Source organism: Cygnus olor, chromosome 16 (genome assembly GCF_009769625.2).
Source record: "Cygnus olor isolate bCygOlo1 chromosome 16, bCygOlo1.pri.v2, whole genome shotgun sequence".
Lineage (NCBI taxonomy): Eukaryota > Metazoa > Chordata > Aves > Anseriformes > Anatidae > Cygnus > Cygnus olor.
Genome location: NC_049184.1, coordinates 9,840,343 through 9,868,269, shown reverse-complemented (window position 1 = coordinate 9,868,269; position 27,927 = coordinate 9,840,343). Strand labels below are relative to the sequence as shown.

The 27,927-nt window shown below is 43.3% G+C and overlaps 3 protein-coding genes across 5 annotated transcripts; 1 reads left to right on the top strand and 2 right to left on the bottom strand.

Moving 5' to 3' along the window:
• Positions 1 to 115: 115 nt before the first annotated feature.
• CSTF1 (cleavage stimulation factor subunit 1) lies at positions 116 to 9,376 on the bottom strand. 2 transcript variants are annotated; one of them, XM_040576253.1, is made up of 8 exons: positions 9,105 to 9,338; positions 8,295 to 8,786; positions 7,652 to 7,822; positions 6,782 to 6,977; positions 5,087 to 5,364; positions 4,157 to 4,354; positions 3,189 to 3,579; positions 116 to 1,679 (listed from the first exon to the last, which is right to left on the bottom strand). In XM_040576253.1, the coding sequence occupies exons 2-8, from the start codon at positions 8,412 to 8,414 to the stop codon at positions 1,420 to 1,422; spliced, it is 1,614 nt and encodes a 537-aa protein (XP_040432187.1). In that variant the 5' UTR covers positions 8,415 to 8,786; positions 9,105 to 9,338; the 3' UTR covers positions 116 to 1,419. The 2 variants fall into 2 exon arrangements, with proteins under 2 accessions (XP_040432187.1, XP_040432186.1); XM_040576252.1 differs by having other exon boundaries at positions 8,295 to 9,376.
• Positions 9,377 to 9,527: 151 nt separating this feature from the next.
• AURKA (aurora kinase A) lies at positions 9,528 to 15,972 on the top strand. 2 transcript variants are annotated; one of them, XM_040576260.1, is made up of 9 exons: positions 9,528 to 9,618; positions 9,822 to 9,912; positions 11,002 to 11,284; positions 11,861 to 11,939; positions 12,641 to 12,832; positions 13,134 to 13,272; positions 13,663 to 13,811; positions 14,485 to 14,659; positions 15,272 to 15,972. In XM_040576260.1, exons 2-9 carry the CDS (start codon positions 9,859 to 9,861, stop codon positions 15,461 to 15,463), a joined length of 1,263 nt encoding a protein of 420 aa, XP_040432194.1. In that variant the 5' UTR covers positions 9,528 to 9,618; positions 9,822 to 9,858; the 3' UTR covers positions 15,464 to 15,972. The 2 variants fall into 2 exon arrangements, with proteins under 2 accessions (XP_040432194.1, XP_040432196.1); XM_040576262.1 differs by lacking the exon at positions 9,528 to 9,618 and adding an exon at positions 9,684 to 9,702.
• Positions 15,973 to 16,440: 468 nt separating this feature from the next.
• FAM210B (family with sequence similarity 210 member B) lies at positions 16,441 to 22,557 on the bottom strand. Its single transcript, XM_040576265.1, has 3 exons — positions 22,345 to 22,557; positions 20,394 to 20,566; positions 16,441 to 19,655 (listed from the first exon to the last, which is right to left on the bottom strand). The coding sequence occupies exons 1-3, from the start codon at positions 22,504 to 22,506 to the stop codon at positions 19,439 to 19,441; spliced, it is 552 nt and encodes a 183-aa protein (XP_040432199.1). The 5' UTR covers positions 22,507 to 22,557; the 3' UTR covers positions 16,441 to 19,438.
• Positions 22,558 to 27,927: the final 5,370 nt, after the last annotated feature.

The following is a 27,927-nucleotide window of genomic DNA, read 5'->3' as shown; positions in this document are numbered from 1 at the left end:
ATTCATCAAGCTGTAACATGTCCCCAGATCATATCCTTCCAGCGTTCAATTTGTCCTTTGTTACGTAGAAAATAAAACTAATACATTTCCTTCTTTATATATTAAACAACTTTTAAAAAAGGTAATCTTTATTTAAATACAGACAAAACCTGTACTCCTCATCAGCCCTTGAACAAGACACTTAATCAGTGGCAACGCTTAATCAAGCAGTAATAAAATAACCTTACATTTAAAGATGCTAATGAAAGCAAGTGCTGAGCTTATGGCCAAAGGAAAGTTCTCACATATGAAGCTCAGAAGTACTGTTCCACTAAGCTGCAGACAGAATACTTGAATGAACATGCTTAAAACTGCACAGGCCAGATAATAAAATATCTGTAAGAATAAGTAGTGAATTTTCAAACTTACAGAAGGTTTAAGCTCGGATTTTTTTAAGGATCTGTACTTCTGTTGAATATGGTAAGGTCTGGGAAACTTGCACTGTTAGAGATAATTAGAAGAAACAGTGAGTCTGCGTTTTTGAACTAAAAAAAATCATTTAAGTGCTATATAACAGAAAATTTCTAAGTAAAATGAAGCAAAGTGACATGTCTGAGGTACATATATGAAAATTACAAGTTTCCATTTTTGAGGGGTTACTAAAGATGTCCATGTCAAATTATTCTCATGTTCATGTGCTGCAGCACTGCCCCATCTTATAGTTGCAATGTGGATATTCCTTGAATTCGAGATCACACTCGTTAAGATAAATTCCAAAGAAGACAAGATTTCAATTCTGAGTTTTAATATCAGAACTAGAACACCATTGCTTGAATTCATCTAAACAGTTTAAAATTGTGTTTCAAATTCTTATAGCACAAGACTGGCTCAGAATCAAAGGTCCACTTGGCCAACTGGAGGAAAAAAGAAGACTAAAAGATACAAAACAGAGCTTTACAAAGCATGAATCAGAACTGAAGACGGCTTAAGGCTTCATTAAAATATTTGCCAAGTTCTGCTGTTACTTGTGTAATCCATTCTTTAAACAGACTTCAGTGGGATTGCACAGATACAATGCAGAGCAAAACTGGCTCTTACTGCCCAGTTTGAGCAAGACCTAGTCACATTATCGTTTGCAGGATTCAGAAAGACAGGAGAACAAAATCCTTCCTGCAAGGATCATTTTATTCCACACCCCAACTCCTTGAGTAAAATTAGAGATGACTTACAAAAATTAATGCCCCACACGCTAATAAAAAAATTAGCGTGGGGCAAAACTTAGTCCAGGTATTTCAATATTTTTCTGCCGTGTTTGACAGAATTAAAAAAATGACAAGAAAACAGACACACCGTGGCTCTCATCTAGGCATCTGTTGGCAGTACAATCAATACAAGATGATATAATGAATCTGGATAATCACTGTTTTATAAAAGGTGTCCTTAGTCTGTTGTTGACCTTCTGTACCAAAATCTAGCCCTGTAGTCATCACTGCAGGTCATGAAGCCAGGATTGGTAGGAGAATGGACAATACAGCGAACAATGCTGTTGTGCCCAAGAGAAAGAAGATTTCTCCGTTCAGCAGTTCTTGAATCCCAGCAGCAGAGACTTATGGTCCTTTCATCTGGAAGCAGCACATAGTCTTCTGTGTGGTTGAAGACAGCTTGTGTTCTGTGTACTTGCCGTCCACTCAAACCAGCTCCTAAATATATGCAGGAAAATATTAACTCAAATAGGATCTCTTTTAGGAAATTTGCAAAGACCTAGAAGTAAACCTTCTGTATCTACTAATTGCTGCAGCCTATTAAAAGAAGCCTTATTTTCTCTGTTATTATACAACTCCATGTAGAACAACTGAATCAATTACAGATATTCTTTTGTAGCTATATACAGTGTGTATCCTAGAATTTAGAGGACAGAAGGATTAAGCACTCCAGTTGTGGCAATCAAGTCCAACCACTCAGTATGAGTGCAAACAGTAAGCTTTAAAAAGCAGTTTTACCTTACATCTTTGTACAAGGCTTACAATTGTAACTAGCCAGAAAGAACACAGGTAGCAGGAGACACAGATCCTCATTATCAGTAATTTTCCTTTTAAATGTACGTATCTTATGGCATATTGTGTGACCTACCTTGGCCATACCTTTGCCCTCCCTTCAAATAAAATGTGTTTCATATGTAGGCATTTATTTTCCAAGGAATACACCTACTTTCTACCTTGTATTTTGCAAGAGTTTATCAAGGAGGTGCTGCACCCTGCTGGTTGAGAGCAAAAATACTGCTAACATACAAAAAGGACTGCACACATCCCAAAAGCTGAAACAAAAAATTTTCAGCATCCGCTCCTCTGTCATGGTTTAACTCCCAATACTTAAGCACACTGCTGCTTCACCCTAAAGCATCCCCAGTCACATAACTGCTATTGCATGCAGTTTCCCTCTTTCATCATTTCCCAAGTCCTGCTGAGATCAAAGCATGGTATTGTCAGCATGCTGTAAGTGTGGCTACCTCGTGCATAATTTCATCCTTCAAAAAAGTACAGCTGCAAACATTTTTCAGAATATTGCCATGGTTTACTTGAACCATTTTTAACACAAGAGTCTAATTGTTAACTGCCCCAACATGGATTTTATTCCCCTGCAGCCTGGGGTACTCTCCAGGCAAGAGGCCTACTCTAACCCAAAGAGGATTATGCATTACTTTTGATCCTTCCTTTTTTTTTTCACTAGACCAAGGGTGCAGTTTAAACTGACAACCCCAAAAATCAAGATGATCATCAGCAAGAAAAGCAATGAGGTCTTCCACCTTCCCCCCAAATACTCATCGTTTCTAAAACACATTAAAGGAAAACTAAGGAACAAAACCCTCTGCACAAGTGTTCTAATCTTTAGGGGATTCACATTCCTATTTCCTTTTCCCTAGTTTAGCAATCGTTTCCCTCCAAAAGCAATGGCATAATGTTGGTAGAGAAGCCTCCAAAATTCTACTAAAGACTCAACAGGTTGAAGGTGACACAGCTTCTCTTCTGGATGTAGTTTACACAAAATGTTTTAGAAAACATGGGGTAATTTATCCTCAAAGAAGCAGTCTCCCTTTACCTTTTAGTATTCACCAATGACAGACTTAATCTTTCAGACAATACCACCACTGCCCCCCCTTGGTCAGTAGCTGAAAAAGAGGGTACTTGGAAGGTCACCTGCCACATACATACCTGTGTATTTGACCAGTGTTCGACCAGTGGATATCTCCCACAGTTTAGCTACAGAGTCTTTTCCACTTGACAAGATATACTTTGAATTTTTGGAAAAAATAGCAGAACAGACTTCAGCTCCATCATGCGCCTTCTCAAATGTAGTGATACAGCGATTTGAAACACCATCCCACAGTTTGATGCATCCATCCTTACTTCCTGTCACATACATGTTTGCACTTGCATTGTAATTTACTGAACAAATAGCATCAGTGTGCTGATCTTGAGGATTGCAAGACACAAAACACTGGAAAGTATTGATATCATAAAGTCGTAAAGTTGGGTGCTGGGTACCAACAAGAATGAAATCTCCCGAAGGGTGAAAAGAGATTGAGCGTAACATCTCTGCTTCCTGTTTGATCAAAAATACATAATTGGTGTAAGTTTATTAAAAAAAAAGCTAATATGTAAGTGTCAGTTTTGGTGGCATTAAAGTGCTAAAAATTAGTTACACCATCAATTAGCACGACATGCTGTATTTCTGCAAAATGGAAAATGCTCCATATAGGATTAAAAAGCCTGTGACAGGCTACGCTTAAATGTACTACAGTTTTTCTCCTAGAGCAGCTTGCTGTGCCCATTTATTTTTGGGATATTGCACAACAGTAGCAGAAGGTTTTGTCAGCCAGTCAAACCACCACATAATCCCAAACTCGTCTCTAGAACCATGATAACATAACTGACTTCAAAGTTATCCATATTAGATTAGGTCTAGATTAACAAAAAGCGAACAGACACGAGAGTCGAAGACCGTAAGTATATGTATCCGTTATGCACAAACTCTTAACACATGAATTGGCACAACGTCTGCAAATTTTGTTAGCTACATACTCCTACATACCTAACCACCTACATGCAATTCAGCTCACTGATACCTCCGTAATTACACACAAGCTTTGGTTGTTCTGAACTGGATGACGGTATCTAACCTGTATATATTTGAAGGCTCTTTTGGCAGAAGGCTTTGAATAGTCAAACAATTTAAGTGTGTAGTCCCTTGAACCAGATGCAAGGATCTGTTCTGTTGGGTGAAAAGCTAAACATGTAACTTCATCCACGTGATCATACAGAGTCCGAATAACAGGATGATTTTCCATGTTTTGCTGTGCTGTCTCATTCATCATGACCTGCAACATGGAACAAGTTAGCGTTAGAAGGGAGAACATGCTTTTGACAGGTAATGCAAATTTTATACTTGATAAATTCTTATCAGAAAACTTCCCATATCTTTACAAAGGTCAACGGACTTGCTCAAGGATGAACTAGTATCAGCAGCAGTAAACTGATGCAAGAAAATATATCACCTTCTTCATGAGGGGTCCAAATCAAAATATTATATTGTTAAAAGAATTAAGGGAAGGTGTACCAACTGGGAAAATGGCAACTTTCACTCATACAGAATGCTCCTGAGAATGTTGTGCATATTCTGAAAAACTACACTGTTAAATTGTTACCTGATAAGCGTATCGGAGAAAAATTAAAGCAAATAAATATGCGTTCTGTGAACCAGTACTGAAACAGCCACTGGATGCTGTAGAGGCCAGAAGTAGGTTCAGAAGAGGCCAGAAGAGGGTTCAAAGACAAGCCGTGTTTACACAGCACAGCAATTATCAACAACTATGAGAAGCTATTTCTGGCTCAGATCTCTAGGCTGCTGCAAGAAGTCACACAAGTATATTTGCCCTATGTCTTCTTCCTTTTCTTCAAGGGTACTTTATGAGCCACTGTTGGAAAGGAAATATGGTGAGACAGACGTTAAGTCCAACTCACTGAGCCAGCCACAAGGCACAGACGTTGCATGAAACCCAGACAGCAGCTCAAGAATTCATGAAGTGGCTATGATTCAAGTCACATTTTACCTCAATAGGCATAGCACTTTTGGCCAGCATTCTCTCCGTATCAAGAATTTTTATCGAGGCATCGGCAGATCCTGTAGCTATTAACTGCCCATCTCTGCTATACGTAGCTACACGACACGGTCCCTTATGAGACGTGACATAACAAGTCTCGTATTCAGAAGCCTCAGGAGACATGGTCTGTACATCTGCATCAAATTCTAAGTCGATTCCTGTGCCTGGAGCTACTGTGTCCGACCGTCCAATTGCGTACTGAACAGCACTGTCATCATTCTCCATTCCTGAAAAGAGAGAATTTGACACTCATAAACCAGGTTCACCTCTTCCTTAGACAGATAGGCTACGTCTAGATCTATGCTACAGACTTTAACAGCTACAGCAATCAGGCTTTAAGAGACAGCCCATGCTGAACAAGGCTAAGCTAGTGGAACAGGTTTAGTTGTACAGCAATATTATTCATGAAGAATGAGAGGTAGTTTGGCTCTATCAAAGCTGAACGCAGCTCTATTAAACTTAACTGTGGAAATACAACCATAAACATCGTACGATATTAAGTACTGTTAGGTACACAATCACTTACAGAAGTCATAAAGAGGCCTATAGTCAACTTTTTACAGAAGCGAGAAGCAAACCCCAACGCTATTACGTGACATTTAAAGTAAAGAATAGAAGCATTTACCAATTACTCTTCTTTCCATTTTACTGCATCAAAGGAGAAAACTCCACCCCACAAACTACTATCCTAGCATTGCTAATGGAAGTTATTACTTCACACCCACTCTACAGATTTTTTTGTTTTGCAGGATGCTTCTACAGGACAAAGACAGTTCAGCATTGGAAGTTGTACCAAGGCAGGACACGCAATTTTTCAGCTATGTGCCTAACTGCTGTTACCAAGTTCAACAGAAAAGTTGTTGCTGCTTTCATCTACAAACTGCGAGTCTAACATTCTTATTTCAGACAGACACACGGCTTCACCTATTTATACTCATGTAAATCAAACTAGTTGAAGCAGCAGAACCAGTTCAGTTACAATACAGGGAAGACATGCTGTCATGGCTAGGCCTCTTCCAATAACCTAGACAGCTTGTTTCAACAGCAGCTCAGGAATTTTGACTACTGCGTGCTGCACAGATGTACTTTCAGAGAGAAAGATATAGGGAGAGAACAGGCAATACCTTTGCTGAGACCCCAGACTGTGAAGCTTATTTTCTTGAGAGTGGTATATAGAAGCTAATGAAGATGGCCAGTGGAAAGACTTGGTCCCTCTCCAACACTTTCAGGAACAATCATAGAGAGCTGCAATTTAGTAATAGATCTAACTTCCTATTAGATCTGTGGACTTGGTGATCTTGCTTACTGGAGCATATTTTTAGAAGGTTGTCAGTCACCCAGAGGACCCTTGGCAGGTATTCTAACACGTTAAAAAAGGTTCAAACAAACATTCTGACAACATTCAGTGATCTGTTTTGCTTTCAATGCATACTCAAGAATGAAACATAGAACTGGAATGCACCTTAAAAAAATTAAAACACGGAGACAAAGGCTGCATCTAAATATACAAAAACTTTGTGGTATTATTAGAAATAAGCTTTGCATAAAAAATCTATTCTCAGTAACACTAAACCCTTAATTCACAAGGATTTAATCTAAGGATTTAGATACTGGACTTTTATGCTCGTTTTTCCCCCACCTTACCTAATTTAATCAGGTGCAGCAGTTGTTCAGATGGTGCACAGACTGACTGTGGTTTTATCTCATTTATTAAACCATTAGCAATATTTATGTATCCATCATATAGTAGCTGACTAATTATCAATTTATAAAGTTGCTGACGGTCTTTCAAGCTGACTTTTGTTCTATACATTGTGAGCAAGGAGTGCCTTGGAGGGGCCTGAAATAAAAAAGAACAAGAAAAATTATATACGATAGAGTTGTATGATGCAATTAAAAGCTTTAAATAAAACACATCCTGATGAATTGTGGTGCAGAGATATTTAATATTAGCTTCTTTTAGGTTAGATTCTGAGAAATGAAAGAAAATGGGAGAAAGCCAGTGAGCTCATTTGCTGCAGAAATGAAAATCTGGCCAATAAACGGAATGTGAGCTGCATTAAGGAGCAACAACTACAATAACGTTGTGAAGGGAAAAGATAGGGTATTAGCTAGCGAATGTATTCTGCGGGTATCCCTCGTGCTGGCACGGGCGGGCAGGTGGAGCCGGGCGGGCGGAGCTCGGGAGGCGATCACAGAGGAACATGCAGGGCACTCACAGCGCCGAGCCCGGCGCCCCCCGGCCCGGCCCGGCCCCCCGGCGACTCCCGGCCCGCAGCCGCTGCCCGCCCGGCCAGCCCCGAGAGCCCCGGCCCGGGGGGGCGATACCCGGCCGGGGAGGGGGCGTGGGGCAGCGGCACTGAATGAGGGCGGGGAGGGCGCTGAGCCCCGCCGGGGCTGCGGGGGCTTCGGTGGGGGGGCGCAACGCGGCCGGGTGCGTGTGTCTGCGTGTGTGTGTGTGTGTGTGTGTGTCTCTGTGTGTGTGTGCGCGGAGGGGAGCGGCCCGGTACCTACCGACCCTTCCTTCTGCCTCCCTCGCTCTGCCCCTAAGATGGCGACCGGAGCGCGGAGCGCATCGATGGGCGGCGGCGGCAGGGGAGGAGGCGGCGGCGGCGGCCGGGCCCGCAGGACGCTGCGGCGCGAGGGCTGCTGCATCGAGCGCCCGCACATCGATGGGAGGCGGCTCTGCGGCGAGACAAGCGCAGCAGCGTCACGGCGCGCGCCCCCCCCGCCCCGTAACCCCCCCCCCGCCCCGGTCACGTGACGCGTGACGCGCACGGGGAGCCCCCGAGCGGCGGGGAGGGGCCGGGCGCGGAGCTCTCCGGGGGGGAACCCCAGCACCAACCCCCCCCCCCCCCTCCAACCCCCGTAGGGCCCGGGCAGTCCCCGGCCCGCCCTGGGGTTCTGAGATGAGCGGCTGGCAGCCGGGATTCCTTTGTGTCCCGGCCCCGTGAAGCGTCGAGGTGGCGCTTCACCGGGCGTGCGGGCACCGGGGGCGATTAACGGGCTGGGGAGTTGGTTGGCAGCGCTGCTGCTCGGTGCTGCCCGCCTCCCCGGTGCTCTCAGCGCGAGCATCGCGCGCTGCCACACTTCCTGGTCGTGGCAGGCTGAGCCTGTCCCGAGAGCACACCGCCACCCGCCCCGAAGTCCTACTCACGTCAGCCTCAAGAAACGGCAGTCGAAGCGGACGCGGGTCGAGGAGGGGGGCTGCCATGCTGCCCATGCCCCGCGGCAGCTGCCGCCTGTCACATGCCGCAGCGACACGACGACCTGACATCTTCTTTTTCCCTATCCTGTACCGCTTGTAAACACCAACACACCGGAGCGGCCTTCGCACTTGTTCCTAGCGACGCGGAGCTGGTTAAAAGTTGCCTTCGATCACGCTTCTGCGGAGGCCTGACGAACCGAACCTTGTCCTGGCCGCCGCTTGCCGGCCAAGGTCCTCCTCACAGGTGTGAGCGAGACCTCGCAGCCAGTTGGCCACCGAGCCACCAGAGCAGCCCCTCGCTCCTTGTCGCACTTATCCTCACAAGCAGCACCGCTCACCCGCTGCCGGCGCTGTCCCGGCTCCGCTCCTCGAGGACCCGCAGGCTTTTGGAGGCTGCCACCGGCCGCAGCTCAGCACCGCTCACCTCACGGAGAAACCAACCTGCGGGCCGAGCGTCCCCTTGGCGTGGCGCACCAGGGCAGGCGTCCCCTTCGCACTTGTCCTCAAGAGCCGAGGGCACGTGGAGCGCTGCCCCGGGGGCGAGCGTGAGGCGCAGAGGCCTGCTTCGCCCCGTCCCTCCCGGCTCCGCGGGGCTGCCACCCGCGGGGCACCTACCTCGCGGCCACCACCACCACACAAAGGCAGGCGGCCGGCCCCACTCGCGCCCGGCTTCACGCGAGGTGGCAGCACCGCGGGCGTGCGTGTGCGTGTGGAGGCAGCGAGGGCGGAGGCCGGCGCCTCGCAGGCTGCGGGACTAACCTGGGGCCCTTCCCCCGGCCGCCGGCGGGGCGCTGCGAGGCCTGGGTGCCCGCGGGGAGGGGGCGGCAGTTGTAGCGTTGCCACAGGTGGGTGGTCTGGACATACGCGATTTGCGTAAGGCGGGAGGCGGCCGGGCAGACTTTGCGGAGCGCCGTGCGTTAGCGGGGCGCCGCGCCGCGCACTTGGAGTACGGAAGGAGCCGGCGGCGGGCAGGCGCTACGTAAAATACGCATGTAGCGCAAACACCGCCCCCGGGGCGGGCGGCCCGGCCCGACGCGGGATACGCAGAAGGGCCGCCGTTGCGCGTGCGCGCCAGAGGGGGGAAGCGACGAGGCTCGGGCCTGGTAACGAGCGGCGCGTTGGGAGAAGCCAATCGGCGGGCGGGGCGCTGGAAAAGCAGCCAATCAGCGGGGGCGGGCGGCGGGAGGGCGGCCAATGGCGAGGGGCGGTGGTTTAAAGGGTATTTAAGGGAGGGCCGTTTGAATTCAAACAGCCTGAGCGGCCGCGGCCTGAGGTGAGCGGCTGCGGGGCCGCGGGAGCGGGCCCAGGGTCGGGCTCTCCCCGCTCGGGGGCTGCCCGGGAAGCCGTGGGGTTGGGGGTGAGGCGCTGCGGTGTGTGGGGGAGGGAGGCCGGGCCCCGGCGGGCAGGAGGTGGGAGAGGGCCTGAGGTGAGGCTCCGCCATGGAGCTGCCCGCCATCCGCCGTGTTTTTCCTGTAGGTGAGGCTGTAAGCAGGCCCTGCCTTCCTCAGGTGCCATGGACAAGAATACAAAAGAGAACCGTTCTGGGAACCCTGTTCGTGTCCCTAAGGTAATTCATAGGCGTATTCCTCTTGATCAAGCACTTTGAGGCTCTTGTGACCGTTACTATTAATTTTACTAAGTAACAGAGGGGGAGGAATGCTTGAAACAATGTTTTCTGCGTGCAGTATGCCATAGTAAACTTTGTCTTACAGTCTTTCTGTTGGAGAGCAATGCCCAAGGCTCACTACTTTTTTTTACTACTACTATTATTATAGTAGTATTATTATAGTAATATTATTACAGCTTGAACTGGGGAACCCTCAAAATAATCGAAGTGTAACGTAGGATTCTTTAGCTAGAGAGTAAATGTAAGTAGGTAACTTACTTGAGATGTGGCTTCCAAAGGAAAGCACTGCGTTAACGTTCGCATGCCCCTGCAGGGAGTACTCAAGATCTCTGTGACTGCAAGTCTTTGACACAGAAATGCAGATGCTCTTATTCTTTTAACTTAAAAACAAGCACGCCCTGCTAAAGATTAAAGACAGCAGGAGCAAAACCCCTTTTTAATAGGTTCTCTGTGAGTTGAACAAGAAAAAAAATGTATCAGATCTCAACAATGTGAGATGCCAATCAATAGCGTTTGAACTTAATTCTAGGTAAAGTATGCTAGAACAATTAAGGATTTCTTAAATATAAAAGTAGACTGCCTTCACCTACTGAAAGGAAAAGTTTAAAAGCAGTTAACTGAACCTTACTAAGTAAACACTTTTGTTCTCCTGAACTCCTGTTGCAGTGCAAGGCATCTGAAAATGCACAGCACTCAAGGGAGTAGTGGCTTAAAACCATATGTCAGTTGCAAATATTTTCTATAGTAAAGGTCTGATGGCTTATGACCTCTTATTGGTATTCAGACTTGTGTGGAAAAGTTCTGTAGCCAGCTATAAATAAGCATGCTGTTAACAAGTTGGCAGCTTTCTACAGGTAAACTTAATTCTTAAAACATAAGATCAGAATCCCCTAATATCTCATTTTAAACTGCTTAATGTTTTTTCCACCCCTGTACCTTCCTCAACAACCCACACCCAACTCTACTGTATGGGATCATAAAGGTTATAGTGCTATTCTATTACTAATGTACAATTGTTTCTTTCTGAAGACTGCAAATGCTGTTGTGGATGGCCCAAAACGTGTCCCTGTGTCTCAGCATTCTGCCCAGAGCCGGCTATTGAACAGTGGAGGTCAAGCACAACGCGTTCTCTGTCCTTCAAACTATGCCCAGCGAGTTCCTGTGCAATCGCAGAAGTCTGTACTGTCAAACCAAAAACTGTCTAACAACCAGACAACACAGCAGCCCCGACCCAAATTCCTGGTCCAGCCAACGGCTAGACCCCAGGTTCCAAGCAAGACCAATGAAAAACCTCAACAGGCTCCAGCATCTGGTAATTCTGAGGATGATGTACACATATTTATACATCTGTGACACTTGGGATATGTCCATGAAGCAGAGCGCAGTGAAGAAAATGTAAAACTCATGCTGATGATGTGGGGGACAGTCATGTAGAGAAATAAGTGGTTGCACCCAGGAACAGAATAGCAGCATGTACTATAGCATAGATGTTACTGTACTATTCTTGTTGCCAGAATCAGGCATTTAGAGCCAATATAAGTGTTTCTCTCCTCTGGGAAGCTTACAGATGCTCATCAGGCAGCTGTGAATGAATAGAATTGGCACTCCTGCATTAGTTTCTCCAGTATGCATGCTAATCTGATACACAAAGGTATTGTATGGGTGGGGGGAAGCTTCTTGATGTTTAATTTCAAGAAGACTTTTGGAATTACACTTTGATGCAATTCTAACTATGTTGCTTTGCCAATAGTAAACTACACTAGTTTAGTTCTAAATATTGAATATAGATGAATTGCTGTAGATACTGCACAGAGGCTATACCTGTTCCTCATGTGAGTTTGTGTTGATTGGTCTGTTTCATAAAGTTGTTCTACTTATCTATACACAGCAAAAAGTTCTGAGGCAGAAAGCAGCTCCAAACAGAAAAATGAAGAGCCTACAAAAAAGAAAAATGAAGAGAATAAAAAGTAAGTTGCATGCTGAAGTTGCTTTAGCTGACTGAGTCCTGTTGGGTTAGACTTGCCTTTAACTTCCAGAACTTTGTGCTGCAACTAAGCTTGCTGTGAAGCTGCTGGCTACTCCAGTCTTCGATTGCTGAAAACAGTGGCCAAATGCTTCATAGAGGCAATATTTCATAATGAAATCCTAGGAAAGTTTACTTGTTCCTGATAATCCTCAGGAACAAGAACTTACTGTAATCTGAAGAAAAGCTTTTGGCTAAATGAATAACAGCTTTTCCCACGAGAGAATTCTGATAACCACTGCTCTAATCATAGCGTGTACTCTTGGGAAAATATTTCTCCTTTATATGTGCAGGAGGCTGGAGTCTAACTACGCACAAAGTTAGGCTTGTATTAAGGCTAGTTTTAAAAACAATTCTGACAATGCAGAATACGTAAGTGTATTGAAATATGCCTGGCTTGGTACACACAGTTCTGTTATTGCTGTAATGTGTGGCTGATCATAGTATTTCTGTGCATAAGCTTTATGAAGCCAGAGAGTAGCTTTCAGGCCCTTCTTTTCAGAGGTCTCAACACATCTAGTCCACTTGGTGGTGTTTCATTAAATCCCAAGATCTAGCTGAGATTATCAAGCATCTACTGAACAGGAACATTGTTTGTACATGCAGGTATCGGCTTTTGTAACTTAACTATCTCTCCTTTTGCAGAAGACAATGGTCTCTTGATGATTTTGAAATTGGTCGTCCTCTGGGGAAAGGAAAATTTGGAAATGTGTATCTAGCACGTGAAAAGCAGAGTAAATTTATTCTTGCACTGAAAGTACTATTTAAAACACAACTTGAAGAAGCTGGTGTAGAACATCAACTACGAAGAGAAGTTGAAATACAGTCTCATCTTAGGTAAAGATTAGTAAGCTATTTCTCTTTGCTTAGTTTGTGCTCAATTAAAAAAGAGCTTGTTCCTGATAACATGACAGTAAAAACAGCAATTTCTTTTTAAACACATGACAACTTGAAACTAAGATTCTTGCTAAAGAAGCATAGTCTTCCCTCTGCTTAGTTTGCAATGAAGCAAGCAATACATGGCAATCAGGACTGTACTGTTTTGTGTGGCATTTATGTTAAATCATATGTCCTGTACCTATAACTAAATATTGTACAAATACCTTGTTAAGAAAAATATATTTAAATCTTCTTGCAGGCATCCCAATATTCTCAGACTATATGGCTACTTCCATGATGTTACAAGAGTCTATCTTATTTTAGAGTATGCACCCCGTGGAGAAGTCTACAAAGAACTTCAGAAGCTTACCAAGTTTGATGAACAAAGAACTGCAACTGTAGGTCGTTCTAGCTGCTTGTACATCACTTGCACTTCTTATCTGAAGTACCTGAAGCATAAAGCTGTCCAGATGAAATTGTTAGTTGTGTGAAGCTGACTCATGAGATGCTTGTTTGTTTGTTTATGCACTTGTAATCTATTCAGGAATATGTTGAGAAGACAAATTACTGCACAGCATTACTTAAACTTTACAACATTCAGCGTTGCCCAATGCTACAAGCGCTTGGTCATTTCAGGCAGAGCCTGTATTATCAGACTTCAAGGGTGTAAGGAATCATTGCTCAAATTCAAACCACTAATTATGCCTAGAATATACTATGCTCTAGCCAGTAAAGCTAGAATGCTGGTGTCTTCATGCTTGACAGATTTGTTTTCTTTCTATTTGCAGTACATCACAGAACTAGCAGATGCCCTATCATACTGCCACTCGAAGAATGTGATTCATAGGGACATCAAACCAGAAAACCTGCTGCTTGGCTCAAATGGAGAATTAAAAATTGCTGACTTTGGATGGTCTGTGCATGCTCCATCTTCTAGGTAAGAATGCAATACATAAGTTATACAGTGAAATACTTATGTGGTTAAAATGAAAATGCTACATTTCTTTTTAAACTTCTAGTTATGGAATGAAGGCAAACGTGAACTTCCTAAAATACTGGAGGAAAATATCATTTAAGAGCTGGGTTACTGCAGTGAGGGACTTAACAGTCAACTGGTGTGGCAAAGTGAGACAGTACTCCCTCTGCTTTTTTGTGTAGTTCAAAACTTTTTGAACCAGAAACAAGAGGGTCAGGGGCAGTGTACTGGTGGAGGCTTGCAGTGGTCCCTGAGGTGATGGATGAGAACTTCCATCCAAATGCCACACACACAGAATATGCTTAGGGTATATTTAACTAATCTGCATGGCACCTGAAAAAGGAAGCCTGTCTGACCTGTGAGCTGGTGGGAGGGGAAAAAGAAGGGCAAGACTGACTGCAGTGATTCAAATGCTTGAAAGCAAAACAAAAAAAAACAAACCAAACCAAAACAAAACAAAAAAACACACAGAAACAAAAACCTCCTGCTGGAATGCCAGTGCTGTTGAGTCCATCTGGGGTAGACTGCACTGAGGTATAGATAACTGCTGGTGTTAGCATCTTGATTTAAGCTTTCTTAGAACAGATCTTAATTGCCATAAAGGGTAAATGATAAATTGTAACTTCTTTTTCAGGAGAACAACTCTGTGTGGGACACTTGACTACTTGCCTCCTGAAATGATTGAGGGAAGAACACATGATGAAAAGGTGGATATTTGGAGCTTGGGGGTTCTGTGTTATGAATTCCTTGTAGGGAAGCCACCTTTTGAAGCAGAAACATACCAGGAAACCTACAGAGCTATTTCCAGGGTATGTGCCACAACTTACTTGGACTAGTTGAATTTTGCTTTCAGTTCTTTTGTTAAAGCATAACAAATAGTTGCCTTGAGGAAGGGCATATATAACTAGAACTGTAGTAAGACATAATGAGATGTGCACAAAACTAGGCTGCTAAAACTGTCCTCAGTCACTCCAGAATTACCTAAAGAGATTTAAGATACCTTGCTTGGCTTCTTGTTTCTGTCCTGTTTCTGCCTGCATCTGAATATACACCTCTTCGTAAAGCAAGTAGTCTTTTCTGTCTTTAATTTTTCTGGCTTATAAAATTTAACGTTCAAGGTGTTGTTACACACACAACCTTGATTTTTTTCTCCTGGTCTGTACTCTAGAAAGGTTCCAGCAAACTAGTCTTGTATTTGAAATAAACTGAAAAGTACACTAGCTTAACATCTACATGCAGCAAGAACCTTGTTTTCATCAGGGTTACGACGAAATTACTTAATCTTAACAGGGACAAAGTGCACATCCCCCAAGGCTGACAACTTTCCTTGCTATCTGTGCCTTGGAGGGCGGAGCCCTGTGGCTCTTTAATTTTGATTACTGCCAAACAACTTTGCATAATCTTTTGTTTCCTTTTACCAGGTGGAGTTCAAGTATCCTGTCTTTGTAACAGAAGGTGCAAAGGATTTAATTTCAAAGCTCCTGAAGCATAACCCATTCCATCGGATGCCCTTGAAGGATGTACTCGTTCATCCCTGGATTACAGCAAACTCTACAAAGTTGCCCAACAGCAGAAAGAGTGATGTTACTGCCCCACCCAGAACACAGTCTTAACAAGGATAATCTCATTGGATCAACAAGCGGAGTTCTGTACTGTGACTGCTGTAATACAATAAGAAAAGCAGGTCTTGGAATCCAGTGGCAATAAGGAACACAAGTCTTTAGGTTGGTTGTCATCTTGAACTCAAATTGCAGTGTAAATCTATTTGACTTTTAGCTGGAGGTTGTGGAATACTTAATATACTTGAAATATAACTACATGTGGGCCAGGTTTGTTAAGTATTATGCTGTTCAAGGCCTTTATGATGTGGTCTGTCATGGTTATAGATCATTGTTCCAATACCAAGAGGCAGTTGTGGTTCTGTCTTATTGAACAGTGCAATATCCCAGAGATGCCTGCCTATGAACTCATTGGGCTGCTAAGGGTATCATACCTGTGGTGTAATCTGAAACTGAGTCAGGTGAATGCATTTGTGTCCTAAATGATGTATGCATTTTGTCTCTAATTTTGTCTTAAATGTGAGCACTCAACTCTTAAAATAAAGACTTGTTATATATTGTTACCAGCATGGTACTCTTATTGCTTCTGCTGCCTCCCTCTAAACCACTTGTATTTACTGTCATACTATAGTACAGCTTGGCTTCACATCCATGATTACAGAGCAAGGTTTTTTCTTGGTTGAAAAGTGAGCTGATATGTGCTTGCTCCAAGTGCTGATATTCTTGAAAGAGGTGTGGCTACTTACTATTCTTCAATCACAACACAGTATTAAAAGGTAGGAAATAAATGGCATAGCATTAAGAGGCTTTGTTCTAAAGAGGCTTTGTTCTAGTATCACTCATAAGACCCTCAATATGCCATATATAATATAATTATATAATGCCATTTTGAAAAGATAGAGATTTAAAAGATAGAGATTTAAAAGAAACTGACTCAAATTGTGGTGAAACTTGTTTGTAGGCAAGGAAAGACTTTGAGAAACAAAACATGCAAACCAACTGTTCTCCAGTAAAACACTTCAAGCAAATGCTATGAGAAAGCAATTTATTGTATTTTTATTAACATAAGACCTTAAGGTCTCTTTCACTATTTTACAACCCACTTAAAAATGATTCTTTACAAGCAAGGATTCTAGATTTTAAAATATATTCTTAAATTAATTTAAAATACACTTTGCAGAGACATAAATTGTCAGTTTATACAACCCTATTTATCTTATTAATAGGTAAGCTGAAGTCTGGTCATGACTTAGTGAAGCCCTGTTTCTTTACTGAAAGAAAAGCTCTAGTGGTGATGCATTTTTAATAACTTCTAGGTGCATTTGCTTTAAACAATTCCTGTTTTAGAGAAATACTTTTGGAAAAGAAGCCTGTATCCTACTTCTCTATTAAACTTCTCTATTAACTTTAGGACAAAACCCATTTTTTTTAAAAAAAAGATCAGATAAAGAACAAGGATCTCATCATTTGATTATTCTGGAATCCTTTTGTTACCCTTGGATAAGAGAACAGTGACCTGAACACCTAGAGGACATGTAGAAAAGAACGTGTTTCTTAGATTGGGGCAATAGAGCTCAAGTTAAATTTACTCTTAAGATACACTATCTCCACGCAGTCCAGAATGCAGTAGATCCTGGAAAGCTAGGGAAGTGTTGGCTGCATGTAACAACACAGTAACCCTTCACTTGCTGTGTAGATACTGCAGGTTTTTACTCACTAAACACCCAGCAATAAACTTTCATCTAAGTAACAATATAATATCTTGATTTATCAAGAGTAGAAGGCAGAGCTTTCTTGAGGGACAAGCTGATATGAAACAAACTCTAATAAACTCTAATTATTGTTTAGATAGCGAGGTAGTTAGCACCCTCTACAAGCTGTCAGCTTCAGCAGCTACACAGGAAAGCAGGCATAGAATGGGACAAATCCTGTCTTTTTAATTTTTTAAATAAGTTAGTCAAAATGGACCTGATTGCTGCTACTCCTACACACAGAACAGTGGAGCATTGGCTCTGTATCCTAACAAGCAGCTGGGCACAACAAGCTGTGTCAGAGGATTGAGCATATAGCTCCCAGGGAAGCAGGCCATACTGCAAGGCTGACTCTCAGTATATCCTGCCAAAGGTTAGTATTTTGAGAAGTGTTTGCCTACGTAACATGTCTTTATGTGTATGCTACACATTATAGATCAAGTCGGTGTACATGCTCACTGGCAGCCGCTTCGATTTTAAGACACTGGGCTAACAACACACCCTATCTGTGACAAAGCCATTGTCAAAGTTTTCAGGAGGTAGGCTCTAATAACAGCTTGCTTCCACAGGACAAAGGAAGGAGATGTCTCTTCCAATTTCCCTGTTCTCTGATGAACCAAAGGGTAGCAACAGTACAGAGGTGCAAGTACATATGTAGCTGCAATTTATCTTTCTAGAAAGTGACCTCTGCTTGTTCACTTGTGATCTCAAGAATCCTCAGAGCACCCAGCCAGTCTCTGGGTTGAACTTTCTGAATGGTAAAGGTGTCAGAGTGCAATTTAACATGTCTGAGCTGCATTAACAGCTTGCTGACAAAACAAAGAGAAATGACTTGCTCCTCCTTCTCTAGGGACTTAACACTATTCCTTCTTCACAATTCACTAACATGGCAAGAAACAAACAACTTCGGTGGCCAAGGTAGTTTTCTGCTATTTTAGTTCAGTCAGATTCCTGTACAAAGAGCTCTATGCCAGAGCCACTTTGGTACAAGTGACAAGCATAAAGATGGAGACAGACAATGTAAAAAGAAAAGACCTAGAAGAGATCTAAAAGACTCTTGGATCTGTCTTCAGCCATCTCACAGAAGCATAGTCTTAAGTCTAAAACTCAGGTTTACCATGGAATGTTAAGCCTAGTTAATGTTAAATGTTAAACCTAGTTTTGAGATCCAGTCTTAGGTTAACTGAGTAGTATGTATTACACCTCTAATTGGTACATTCAACAGTCTGTCAGACAAAAGCATAAGAATTACTCTTGATAATCTCTGAATTGTAATGTCCAGACTTCAGTCGCAGATCTGAGATTCATCCACAGGAGCAGAAAGCAGCTGTGGTCTATTTTCAGAAAAAAAAATAAAAAATGTCCCCAGTACAAAAGTTAGACCTCAGTACATGAAAAACGCATAGATACTTTGCATCTGACTTGGTCTTTGGAATATGTTCACACAGGAGGTAATTCTGGTTACACTGATTTCGCTAAACTCCGGATTTCTTAGTTTATAGCATTAAAAAAACAAAAACCAACAAAAACAAACCCCACCAACCTTAGGAAGGCCAGAAAAGCACATTTTCAAACAACAAAATCTTGAAACATGAAAGCAACACAAAGGAACTGTAGTTTCAGAGAAGTACATGAAGTACATTACCAATTCTAGCTAAAGCAATTATCACTGTGCAATAATTAAGCATATGGGTACACTCACTAAAGTTAGCTTGGCATGGGTGTTGGATTGGAAGACTGGGATCATAACATACCTTTTATAACAAAATAAACTCCCACATACTGCCTTAGATCCCAATATATATTTGCTTACCAAAAGATCTATTCATATAGTAGGATATTGTTTATTCCACAGACTATTAGGAAAAGAACCTTATTTTATTTCCCAGTAGTAAGTACACAGTAATAAACTACTGCTGCAGCTGTATTTTGATATGAAAAAAGTTATAGTCCAAAAAACTAGATTATAAAGACCCAGAACTGCGTGTTCGAAAGACTGCTCATTGTCAAGCATTTATATTACCACTTGCAGTGGAAGACAGATATTTTAACAGCTATTTCTGAAAAAAAAAAAAAAAAGAGGTGGCAAATGGAAAAAAGATAAGGAGAGCACTTTTCACTGCATTACATTTACCTGAAAGAACAAGTGAGAAATGCACGAGAAGGTCAGCATTAACATGAATCCAAATAAGTATTTTAAAGAAATGTATCCATCTGAAAAGCTACATGAATATTGAACATTAAAAAAAAAAAAAGAGTAAAACACAATAAGAAGTTATCATGGATTTGGGGTAGGAGGTTTGAAGAAACCAATCTTCCGGCAGTATCGGACAATAAATGGCACAGAAACTATAGTAATGCTGATTCGTACTGGAGCAAACAATTTGTGAATAGCGTATGCCAACACAAATGTGCTTGTACCAGCAGCCATTTTAGATTGCAGCGATGATTCACTGAAACCAAGTTTGAAGAGAACTGCAGTCATATCCACACCACTGTGGAAAAAGAAAATAAGACTTCTTAGCTTATTTTAAAACTGCACAATGAAGAATATAAATTAAGAGTATTGTTTACTCAGGGAATTTAACATGGCATACTTTCAACTCTGGAATTTGTTTAATTTTAAATGTTAAATAATAAAAAACAACAAATTCTTCCAGCAGTAACAGCCAAGGTCCCTATGAAGTCAAGTATCTTCTTAGCTATACAGCTGTACAGCTACAGCATGGAGAATATTCAGCACCATCCTCAGCATTTCCTACCTGTCTCTGTTATCTGGCATTTTCTTTTTTAACCTGATCCTCTGTTTTAGTGGCTGTTGCCTTCTGCATTTTGAACGGAGTTCAGCACCCAGAAAAATAAATTTATCTCTAAGCTCCAGCACTTTCATATGGCTCTATCTCTACAGGCCATACTACTGTTTGAGAACAAAAGATATCTCTGCAGAACAAAATAAATTCTTCTTTAGTTACTCTGGCACAGTCTCTACTCTGTTGTTTTCACCAGCCCACCACAGACCATGAACTTACACAGAATGACCAAGCAAGTTTATATTCACTCATGCCTGACTGGAGACTAGATCAATTTATGGATCAATCAATACTCAAAATTCAGAAGATTCCTGTATATAGCTCAAACAAGCACAGAGCAAATCTCTTTCCAGAAATAAGCACAATGGTAGAATATTTTTCTTGTCTAATCCATTACCTAGAGGTTATACAGTCAAACCGTACCTTGACACGGCCAGGTAGAAGATTCCTAGAGATACTAATGAAATTCCAACATGGAATGAAACCCCTACAGCACCATATTCTTTGAAAACTTTTTTCAGCTGCTGGGATTTATTGAGTTTCTTGTTTTCACTGCTGAGATCTGTGGCTGCCTTTTCAGGGGATCCACCCACATCCTAAAGAGAAAACAAAATATTAATTAGCATTAAGCACAATATTATATTCTAGTCAGTTGAATAGATTTGAAAGAATGAAGCAATTGGCTTGAAGCAGTGCTGCTTGGAAGGCTTTGGGAAAGATAGTTACATGCTTTTGCTTTTTCATTTCAGGATAGCTGATGCCTGCAGGCAGAGTCCATACAAGTTCCCATTTTCCAACTATTCACATCAAACAGGTGCACTGAGCTTGGTGCAAGTTCTTACATAATGCAGGTTCCATCATTAAAAAGAAGTGTTATGGTCCCAGCCTTCCATCTGATCCAAACGGGTGCCACGGCACACTCATGCAGCTTTTGAGGGGTGAGACTGAGGTGCCAATGAGATTTTTGCTAATACCCAGCTTGGCTTTGTACAGTGAATTCTTGTAACACGGCTAGGCAACTGGTGGCACTGGAAGCCTACACGATGCCACACTGATTCCAGCATGCTAACAACTTACTGATAGAAGAGGTCCAGCATTCAGGCTCCTACAAGGAACCCTCTGCAGGTCTGCTGACAAAAGGAAGAACCAGGGGAGCGCTACTGCTTTTGGTTCATTCTTGGACTTGGCAAGATTGTCAGCTAGGATTTACTCTGATTCTTGTATTTTTAAAGTTTTCAAACATAATGAGTACTGTTAACTTTTTTATTTTTATTCTTTTACTTTGGCTCATGAACCAAGACAGTATGTGAATAGAACTGAAACTTGACTAAGAAAGAAAAATGTCCAGAAAGAAAGGAAAAAAAAAAACACACAACAAAAACTACCAACAAAAAAACTAACTCACCCAACCCCTTTTTTTTGCTTAAGCCAGATTTAATACTAGAAGGTAAATGAAGAAACAATGTTCAAATACTTGTTTTTAAAACAAGCTCATTAAGCAAAAGACAAGGTTCACATGTAGATAACCTAAGTATTTCCAGCCACGTAACACTGTGGCTGTACTACACGGCTGCTACTTCACGACATACAGCAGTGTTTCTCAAGTCATTCTCAGTCTTCAGTTTTATTAGAGGGAAGGAGAAAAAATTCTGGTTTTAAGTTCCATTCCATAAAATTTAGATACCAAGTTACTGACTGGGACTAATTGAATTAACCAAGCAGAACGGTCTCATAACACCTACTGCCAAAACCAGCACCACATGCTTAGCCAAACACACTCATTTTATTCAACAGTGCAATTTTCCTAAAAGCCAGGCATGGTTTGAATGGTATTTTAGCTTTTAGTACAGTGATTTTGTCACCTAAAGAACGATGAGCACGATCTATTTAAGGAGCCGAATACGAGGACTGATTTCAGAGTAAAACATTTCATTTCAGGTGCCACGAAAACAGGAGCTGACTGCCCGCGGAGACAGGTGTGCCTCAGAGGATCCCCTGGGCCGGTGCCCCACAGACATGTTTGCAAAACGGTTCGTAAGCACCAAAACCCAGCTCCTTCTCCGTTCACCCGTGCTCTGAGGGCCGCATGCCGGGCAGTTTCTGGACGGTGTGGAAGCAGGATGCTTAATAAGCAAAGCGATCACTGCACTGCCCAGTACGGCCCCGTCCAGCTGGGCGAGGAAAGCAGCCCACCAGCCACACAACCCCACCACCGGTCCACTCCACCCCCATCACCCAACACCCCACCTTCTGCCCCCAAAACAGCCCCCAGCCACCACACAACGCCTCCCGGCCGCGCGAGGATGCCCCCGGCTCCCCGTGGTGCCACCTCCAGCAGCGAGCACAGCGCGGAGGGGCCGTCCCTACCGCCTACCTTGGCCGAGCTGCCGGCGGCGGCCCGCAGCGCTAGGAGAGGGGCCGGCGGGCTGAGGGGAGCCCGGCCCGGCGGGGGGCAGCAGCGGCGGCGGCGGCGGGCGGCGGCGGCGAGGGGGGGCCCGCGGGGCGGCGGGCCCGCGCGCAGCAGCAGGCGGAACATGGCAGCGCCCGGTGCGTGCGGGCGGGCGCTCAAACCTGAGAAACGCCGCAGCCGGCGGCGGCGCGGGCGGGCGGGAGCCCGGAGCTGACAGCGGGGCGGGCGGTGGCGGGCGGCCTCCTTCTTAAAGGGGCAGCGCCCGCGTGGAGGGGGTGCCCGCTGAGGTGGGCGAGGCCCTGAGGTGGGGCGGGGCAGGGAGCGCCTGTGTGGGTTTTGATGGCCTGAGGGGTGTCGTGGCACCCCGGGGGACAGAGGAAGCCTTCTGACAGGCAGAGGTCACACGTGTGAAGAAGCATTGTTGGCATACCACAGCCCTAACGTGCAAAATAAGAATTAAAGGCACCAATAAAGTACAGCCCCTGTGGGACAAGTGGGGGAGGTGGCGGGGAGGTGGCCCTGGCAGGGGGCTCCCTGTGTCCCCATGAGATCCATTTTTAACTTTGATGGGAAAAATCCATCCATGCCGGACTGGGGCAGGCCCATGGCAATTCCTGGACACTTGTGGTGTGATTCCTGGATATTTGTCGTGTCATTCCTGGATATTTGCAGTGTCATTCCTGCACATTTGTGGCGTTTGTGGTGTTTCAGCCATTTAACCTTCCAGGAGGGCACAGGATGTACCCTGGGGTGCATCAGGTAACGCAATGGTAGCCGGTCAAGGGAAGGGATTGTCTTGTCATTGTCATACAGTCAGTGCTCTGTGCTGGTGCAGCCTCACCTCAAGCACTGTGTGCAGTTTTGGGCAACAATACACGAAAGAGGTAAAACTGTTAGAGAGAGTCCAAAGAAGGGTGCAAGATAAAAAGGATCTAGAGGGGAAGATATTCAGGAGTGTCTGAAGTCACTTGGTTTGAACACTTGGCCTAGAGAAGTGGCGACTAAGGGGAGGCCTCATGGCGGCCTGCAGCTCCCTCACGACGGGAGCGGAGGGGCAGGCGCTGAGCTCTGCTCTCTGGGGACAGTGACAGGGCCTGAGGGAATGGCATGGAGCTTGGACAGGGGAGGGTCAGGCTGGGTGTTTGGGACAGGTTCTGCACCCAGAGGGTGGTCGGGCACTGGGAGAGGCTCCCTAGTGCAGCAGTCACAGCACCAAGCCTGTCAGAGTTCAAGAAGCATTTGGACAACGCTCTCAGGTACACGGTCTGATTTTTGTGTGGTGCTGCGTGGAGCCAGGAGTTGGACTCGATGATCCTTGTGGGTCCCTTCCAACTTGGTGTATTCTATGATTCTATGATTCTATGCTAGTGAACGTGGCTTGATGCCTGCTTGTTGACCGCTACCCTGCATGATACCAGGGCTTTCACAACCCCACTGACCGCAGTTTCCCCAAATGGTGGCTCCTTGCCATCACTGAAACGTCTCACTACTCGTGGAGGGTAAAAATTGTGTAACCATATTGCTGTGCAGACACAATGCATCAGCCTGCTAAGCTCTGGCAATAAAATACTCCTTTTTTCCCTAGTTATTCAGCATTTCCTCTTCAGGCCAGTTGTTTTTACAGTGGTGTAAGCACATAGGGCAGTACAATAGGGGAACTGTGTCAGATAAATAGGAGGCTCTCCCTCCGGAAGAGCTTGCAGTTTAGGAGCACAAGCTGAAACGGCACAGGACAGCACTGAATGGCACAATGCTGAAACAGCATGGTGCGTGGCTCTTGTTAAGTAGGATGCACCACAGAACAGATGGGTTTCGAGGAGTGTCTTGCAGGAAGAGAGGGAGAGAGCTTTGCATGCATTAAAATAGTCTGTTCAGGGCAAAACAAAGAGCACTGCCAGTTCTAGGGTTTTACGCTTTCTTTAGTTCTTGCTTCATAAATCTAGTCTCTCTCTGAATGCTTTGCAGAGGAATAATTTCTCAGAACACAATTTCATGTATTTATTATGTTTTTCTATTACTGTTCCAAAGCAGTTTGCTAATGGGCTTTCAGTGACTATACACTAGCACCACCTGAGCAGAAAGATGACATTAGCATGGCAGGGCTGTAAGCATAGCACACGACAATTTGGGCAATTTTTTTTCCTGAATTATATCAAATCCTGTGAGTAATGTCACTCAGTATAGGAGATGCCAGTTAAGTTCCACTGACATGGACTACCGCTGGGCTCTTTGCTTAGTAGCTTTCAGTTCCTTACAAACCAGATCTAGGAACTTGGAATAACAGCTGCAAGTTTTGATGAAGAAAGTACTGAGAGCCATGTTTCTGCCTGAGATTTTCTGAAAAGAAATTTGTAAGCAGGTGTAACAAAATGCAGGTGTTATAGTCCAACGCATTTGGGATTGCCAGTGCAAGTGATGTAGAGGTGGTCTGTCCACATGCACTGCAGACTTCCCTCTGTCTGGCAGATGCTTCAGAGCCATTGCCTGGTAGATAACACAGGGCTACTCTCCTGTGGCATATGTTTTATGCTGCGGCTGGAAATCTAGAAATCCTGGGAAAGTGGAGAAAAGAGCAATAGGTCAGTTAATGAGGCATAAAAGCAGAAGAGCTGGCAGTTTTAAACGCTCTGTCTGGCTGTCTGCTGCCTCAAAAATCTCAGTGGGAGATTTTGCTTAGAAACAGGAAGCAGCAATACCACAAACATCAAATGATAGATGCTCATTGAAAAGCAAGCAAACACCCTGGCTTAAGATGCTTGAATATAAACATAGTTTGCAAGCACAAAGGGAACTAAGAGATTGCCAAATAGACAGTATCTAAAATGTAAGCAGAAGATGCACTTCAATTTCAATGAGGCAAACTTTTTTCTGTAATGACCATTCTCATATAATTTGTCTCAGAATTGTTTGTCATGCTTTTATCAGAAAATTTGTAATGAAGTAACATAGAGATATCCTTTATCAAGATATCTATTATAGAGCCCTTACACTTTTCCTCCCATAATTTGACTTTTTGAATGAAAATTTTCTCCAGTCACTTTTACAGCTCTGTGGAAACAATGGCAGAATTGAAGTATTCTATGACATGCGATTTCTGTAACTGGAAATCCACCCTGAAAAAAAAAAATCCATGTTGCAAATCCATTGGTCAGTCTATGGTATGCCAACAGCGCAAGCTAAGTAATGCCACTGATACTTGTGGGACCCTGCAGTCAGCTTATTCATGAGTTAAATTCATTTGTAAGGATAAATGTGATTAATAACTCAGGAACTGCTAACTTTTAATAATGTCTCAGTCAAACTACAATGATATTTTGGTGATGAGGAAACCTTAGAAGTCTTCTAAGTTTTATAAATTGTATGAGAGCAAATTTGTTGTATGTTTTTCAAATCTTTCCATTTCTTAATAATCTAGGGATAGTGAATGTGATAGCTCCTAAATATAATGCCTTCTAATGGGCATGTAGGAATTGGTTCCTGTGTGAGAGTGGGAGGCAATTGCTTATGCGTGATGGAAGCTGTATCATTTAGTATTATTATAAATGTAGTAATGCCATGTGCCGTAAATATAATGAGACAAGTTGGGATCAGATCACGAACCTCATTCAGAAAAGAAGCTAAAGTAATTTTTTTTATATTATAGTAAATTAAGGGCATGGCATGTGAAGTAGAGTTTTAAGAGGCTCAGTTCTTTAATACATTGGCTTTTCCACATCATGTTCCAAGGTTGCTTAAATCATGAAAATGAGGTGATGTGGGTAGTTGATAAAATGAACCCACAATTAAATTATATAAGTAAAACTTTTATTGTTTCATTAAAATAAAAATTTTGATCTGTGAAAAATATAACACAGTTCCTGTATACTATTTGATGAATCCAAATACAGTTTATAAACATATTTAGTAGGAAATTTCTTGTTTCATGAACACCTCAGTACATAGAGTTGGCTCTCAGGGACAGGCCATCTTCTTTCTAAAGTAAAACCAGTGGAAAATCATTAAACTTGCTATCCGTTATTCAAATGGGAGAACACTGACCTGCTAGGGTAGCTAAAGCCAAAGGAAGCCAGTCCAGGTATATTCATCTATGAGACAGGAATTTGGGGTGAGAAAATCTCCAAACAGGAAAGCAAAGCAAAACCAATTCATCTGCAAATCCTTGAAGAATGTGGCTGTAAGGTTCTGTTTCATTTCAGTTCCCAGGAAAAATGTGGGACCCTGCACTGCAGAACATTGATTAACCAAGCAAAGGGAACTGTGACTTCAACCCAAATCCCTCTAAAAGCTAATCTGACCAAGTGATGTTTTTTTGTGGAAACCTTTGCGCAAATATGAATTTCATGTACAAGGCAGATCTTGCTCCTTGCCCGCTGACCCCCTTGTCTTGAGAAAAAAGGACATACAGTAAGACGAAAATAGAAGTAAAAACATCCAAGTTGCTCGCATTTATGTGACCTGCTGCTGATTTCATGTGCCCATCTGCAGCATGCATGTGGGTGAGCAGATACTGTCATTGTGGAGTAGCAGATCCCCCTCTTTCTCATGGAGGAAGCATAATTTTTTCGGGACCTTTGTGCCTTAGTTGATGCAACAGGTCAGTGGCATTAATTCTACTCTCCACAAGAGTCCTATCCGGTAAGGTTCTGATGAGATACTTTCTCATTTGGATGGTGTGATGTGCAGTCATTTGGATGTGTGTGATTGAAAATCACATTCAATGTCTCCTGCTAGGTGAGGGATTGATAGCCCCAGCAAAGCAGGAAGATTGTAAAAAACAATCTTCCTGCTTCCTGCTGTGAAAAACACAGAACAGATAGACTACAGGGAATTGCAGCACAGGCAGCCTCCTTGGCACCCACTGATGGGTTTCACCCTGAGGAGGAAGGTAACTCGTTCTTCTTGTCCAAACAGCTCTTGGCCTTTTTGCCCTGTCTCTATGTAATAATGCTGCCATTAAAGACACACACAACTTGCTTCAGAGAAGTCAGAGAAGTGGGTTAGACTTGATGCAGCAATAATTACTGTACCCACTGCTAGTTCCTTGAGATGTGTTTTTACATATCCATTCACCGTTGGGAAAACAGACTTTTTCATTTAAGTCTTTTTTTTTTTTTTTTTTTTTTTAATTTAATTTTTGTACTTGGCAAAGTTTCTATTCCTGAAGAATTTGCAGTTTGTGGAGAAGTTATCATCTTCCACCCTTAGACTGATGTTTACATTGCAGTGAAGCGCAAACTGTTCAGGAACCTGGGGTCTGGCATTGGGAAAATATTTTTGCTGGCTACTTAATTTATCATTCAGTGACAATTCCACTTCTTTTATTTATGAATATAACACAGAGAGGGATGCAAAATGGTGCTATTTATTGATGAATTTCTTTGAATGTCTACTTGTATTATAATGGGTTAAGTGGTATTTTGTGATGTCAAACTGTATGGTGACGGATTTGGAAGCTGAATGTCTGAACTGCTTTGCTGTCTGTGTCAGACCTCCTCAAAGCTGTTTTGCAGCTCTTCTCTCTGATTCCCGTGGACGCTCAAATTTGCA

What these genes read in the sequence shown, in the direction of transcription:
- CSTF1 (XM_040576252.1), bottom strand. Translation starts at nt 8,414, where the DNA reads ATGTCAGGTCGTCGTGTCGCTGCGGCATGTGACAGGCGGCAGCTGCCG. An exon ending in AAAGTGCTATGCCTATTGAG is followed by an intron (nt 4,355 to 5,086) that starts GTAAAATGTGAC and finishes TCCATGTTGCAG; the next exon opens with GTCATGATGAATGAGACAGC. An exon ending in AACACTGGTCAAATACACAG is followed by an intron (nt 1,680 to 3,188) that starts GTATGTATGTGG and finishes GCATATATTTAG; the next exon opens with GAGCTGGTTTGAGTGGACGG.
- AURKA (XM_040576260.1), top strand. Translation starts at nt 9,859, where the DNA reads ATGGACAAGAATACAAAAGAGAACCGTTCTGGGAACCCTGTTCGTGTC. An exon ending in ATGAACAAAGAACTGCAACT is followed by an intron (nt 13,273 to 13,662) that starts GTAGGTCGTTCT and finishes TTCTATTTGCAG; the next exon opens with TACATCACAGAACTAGCAGA. An exon ending in CCTACAGAGCTATTTCCAGG is followed by an intron (nt 14,660 to 15,271) that starts GTATGTGCCACA and finishes TCCTTTTACCAG; the next exon opens with GTGGAGTTCAAGTATCCTGT.
- FAM210B (XM_040576265.1), bottom strand. Translation starts at nt 22,506, where the DNA reads ATGTTCCGCCTGCTGCTGCGCGCGGGCCCGCCGCCCCGCGGGCCCCCC. An exon ending in CCGCCGGCAGCTCGGCCAAG is followed by an intron (nt 20,567 to 22,344) that starts GTAGGCGGTAGG and finishes TTTTCTCTTTAG; the next exon opens with GATGTGGGTGGATCCCCTGA. An exon ending in TTCTACCTGGCCGTGTCAAG is followed by an intron (nt 19,656 to 20,393) that starts GTACGGTTTGAC and finishes CTTTTTCCACAG; the next exon opens with TGGTGTGGATATGACTGCAG.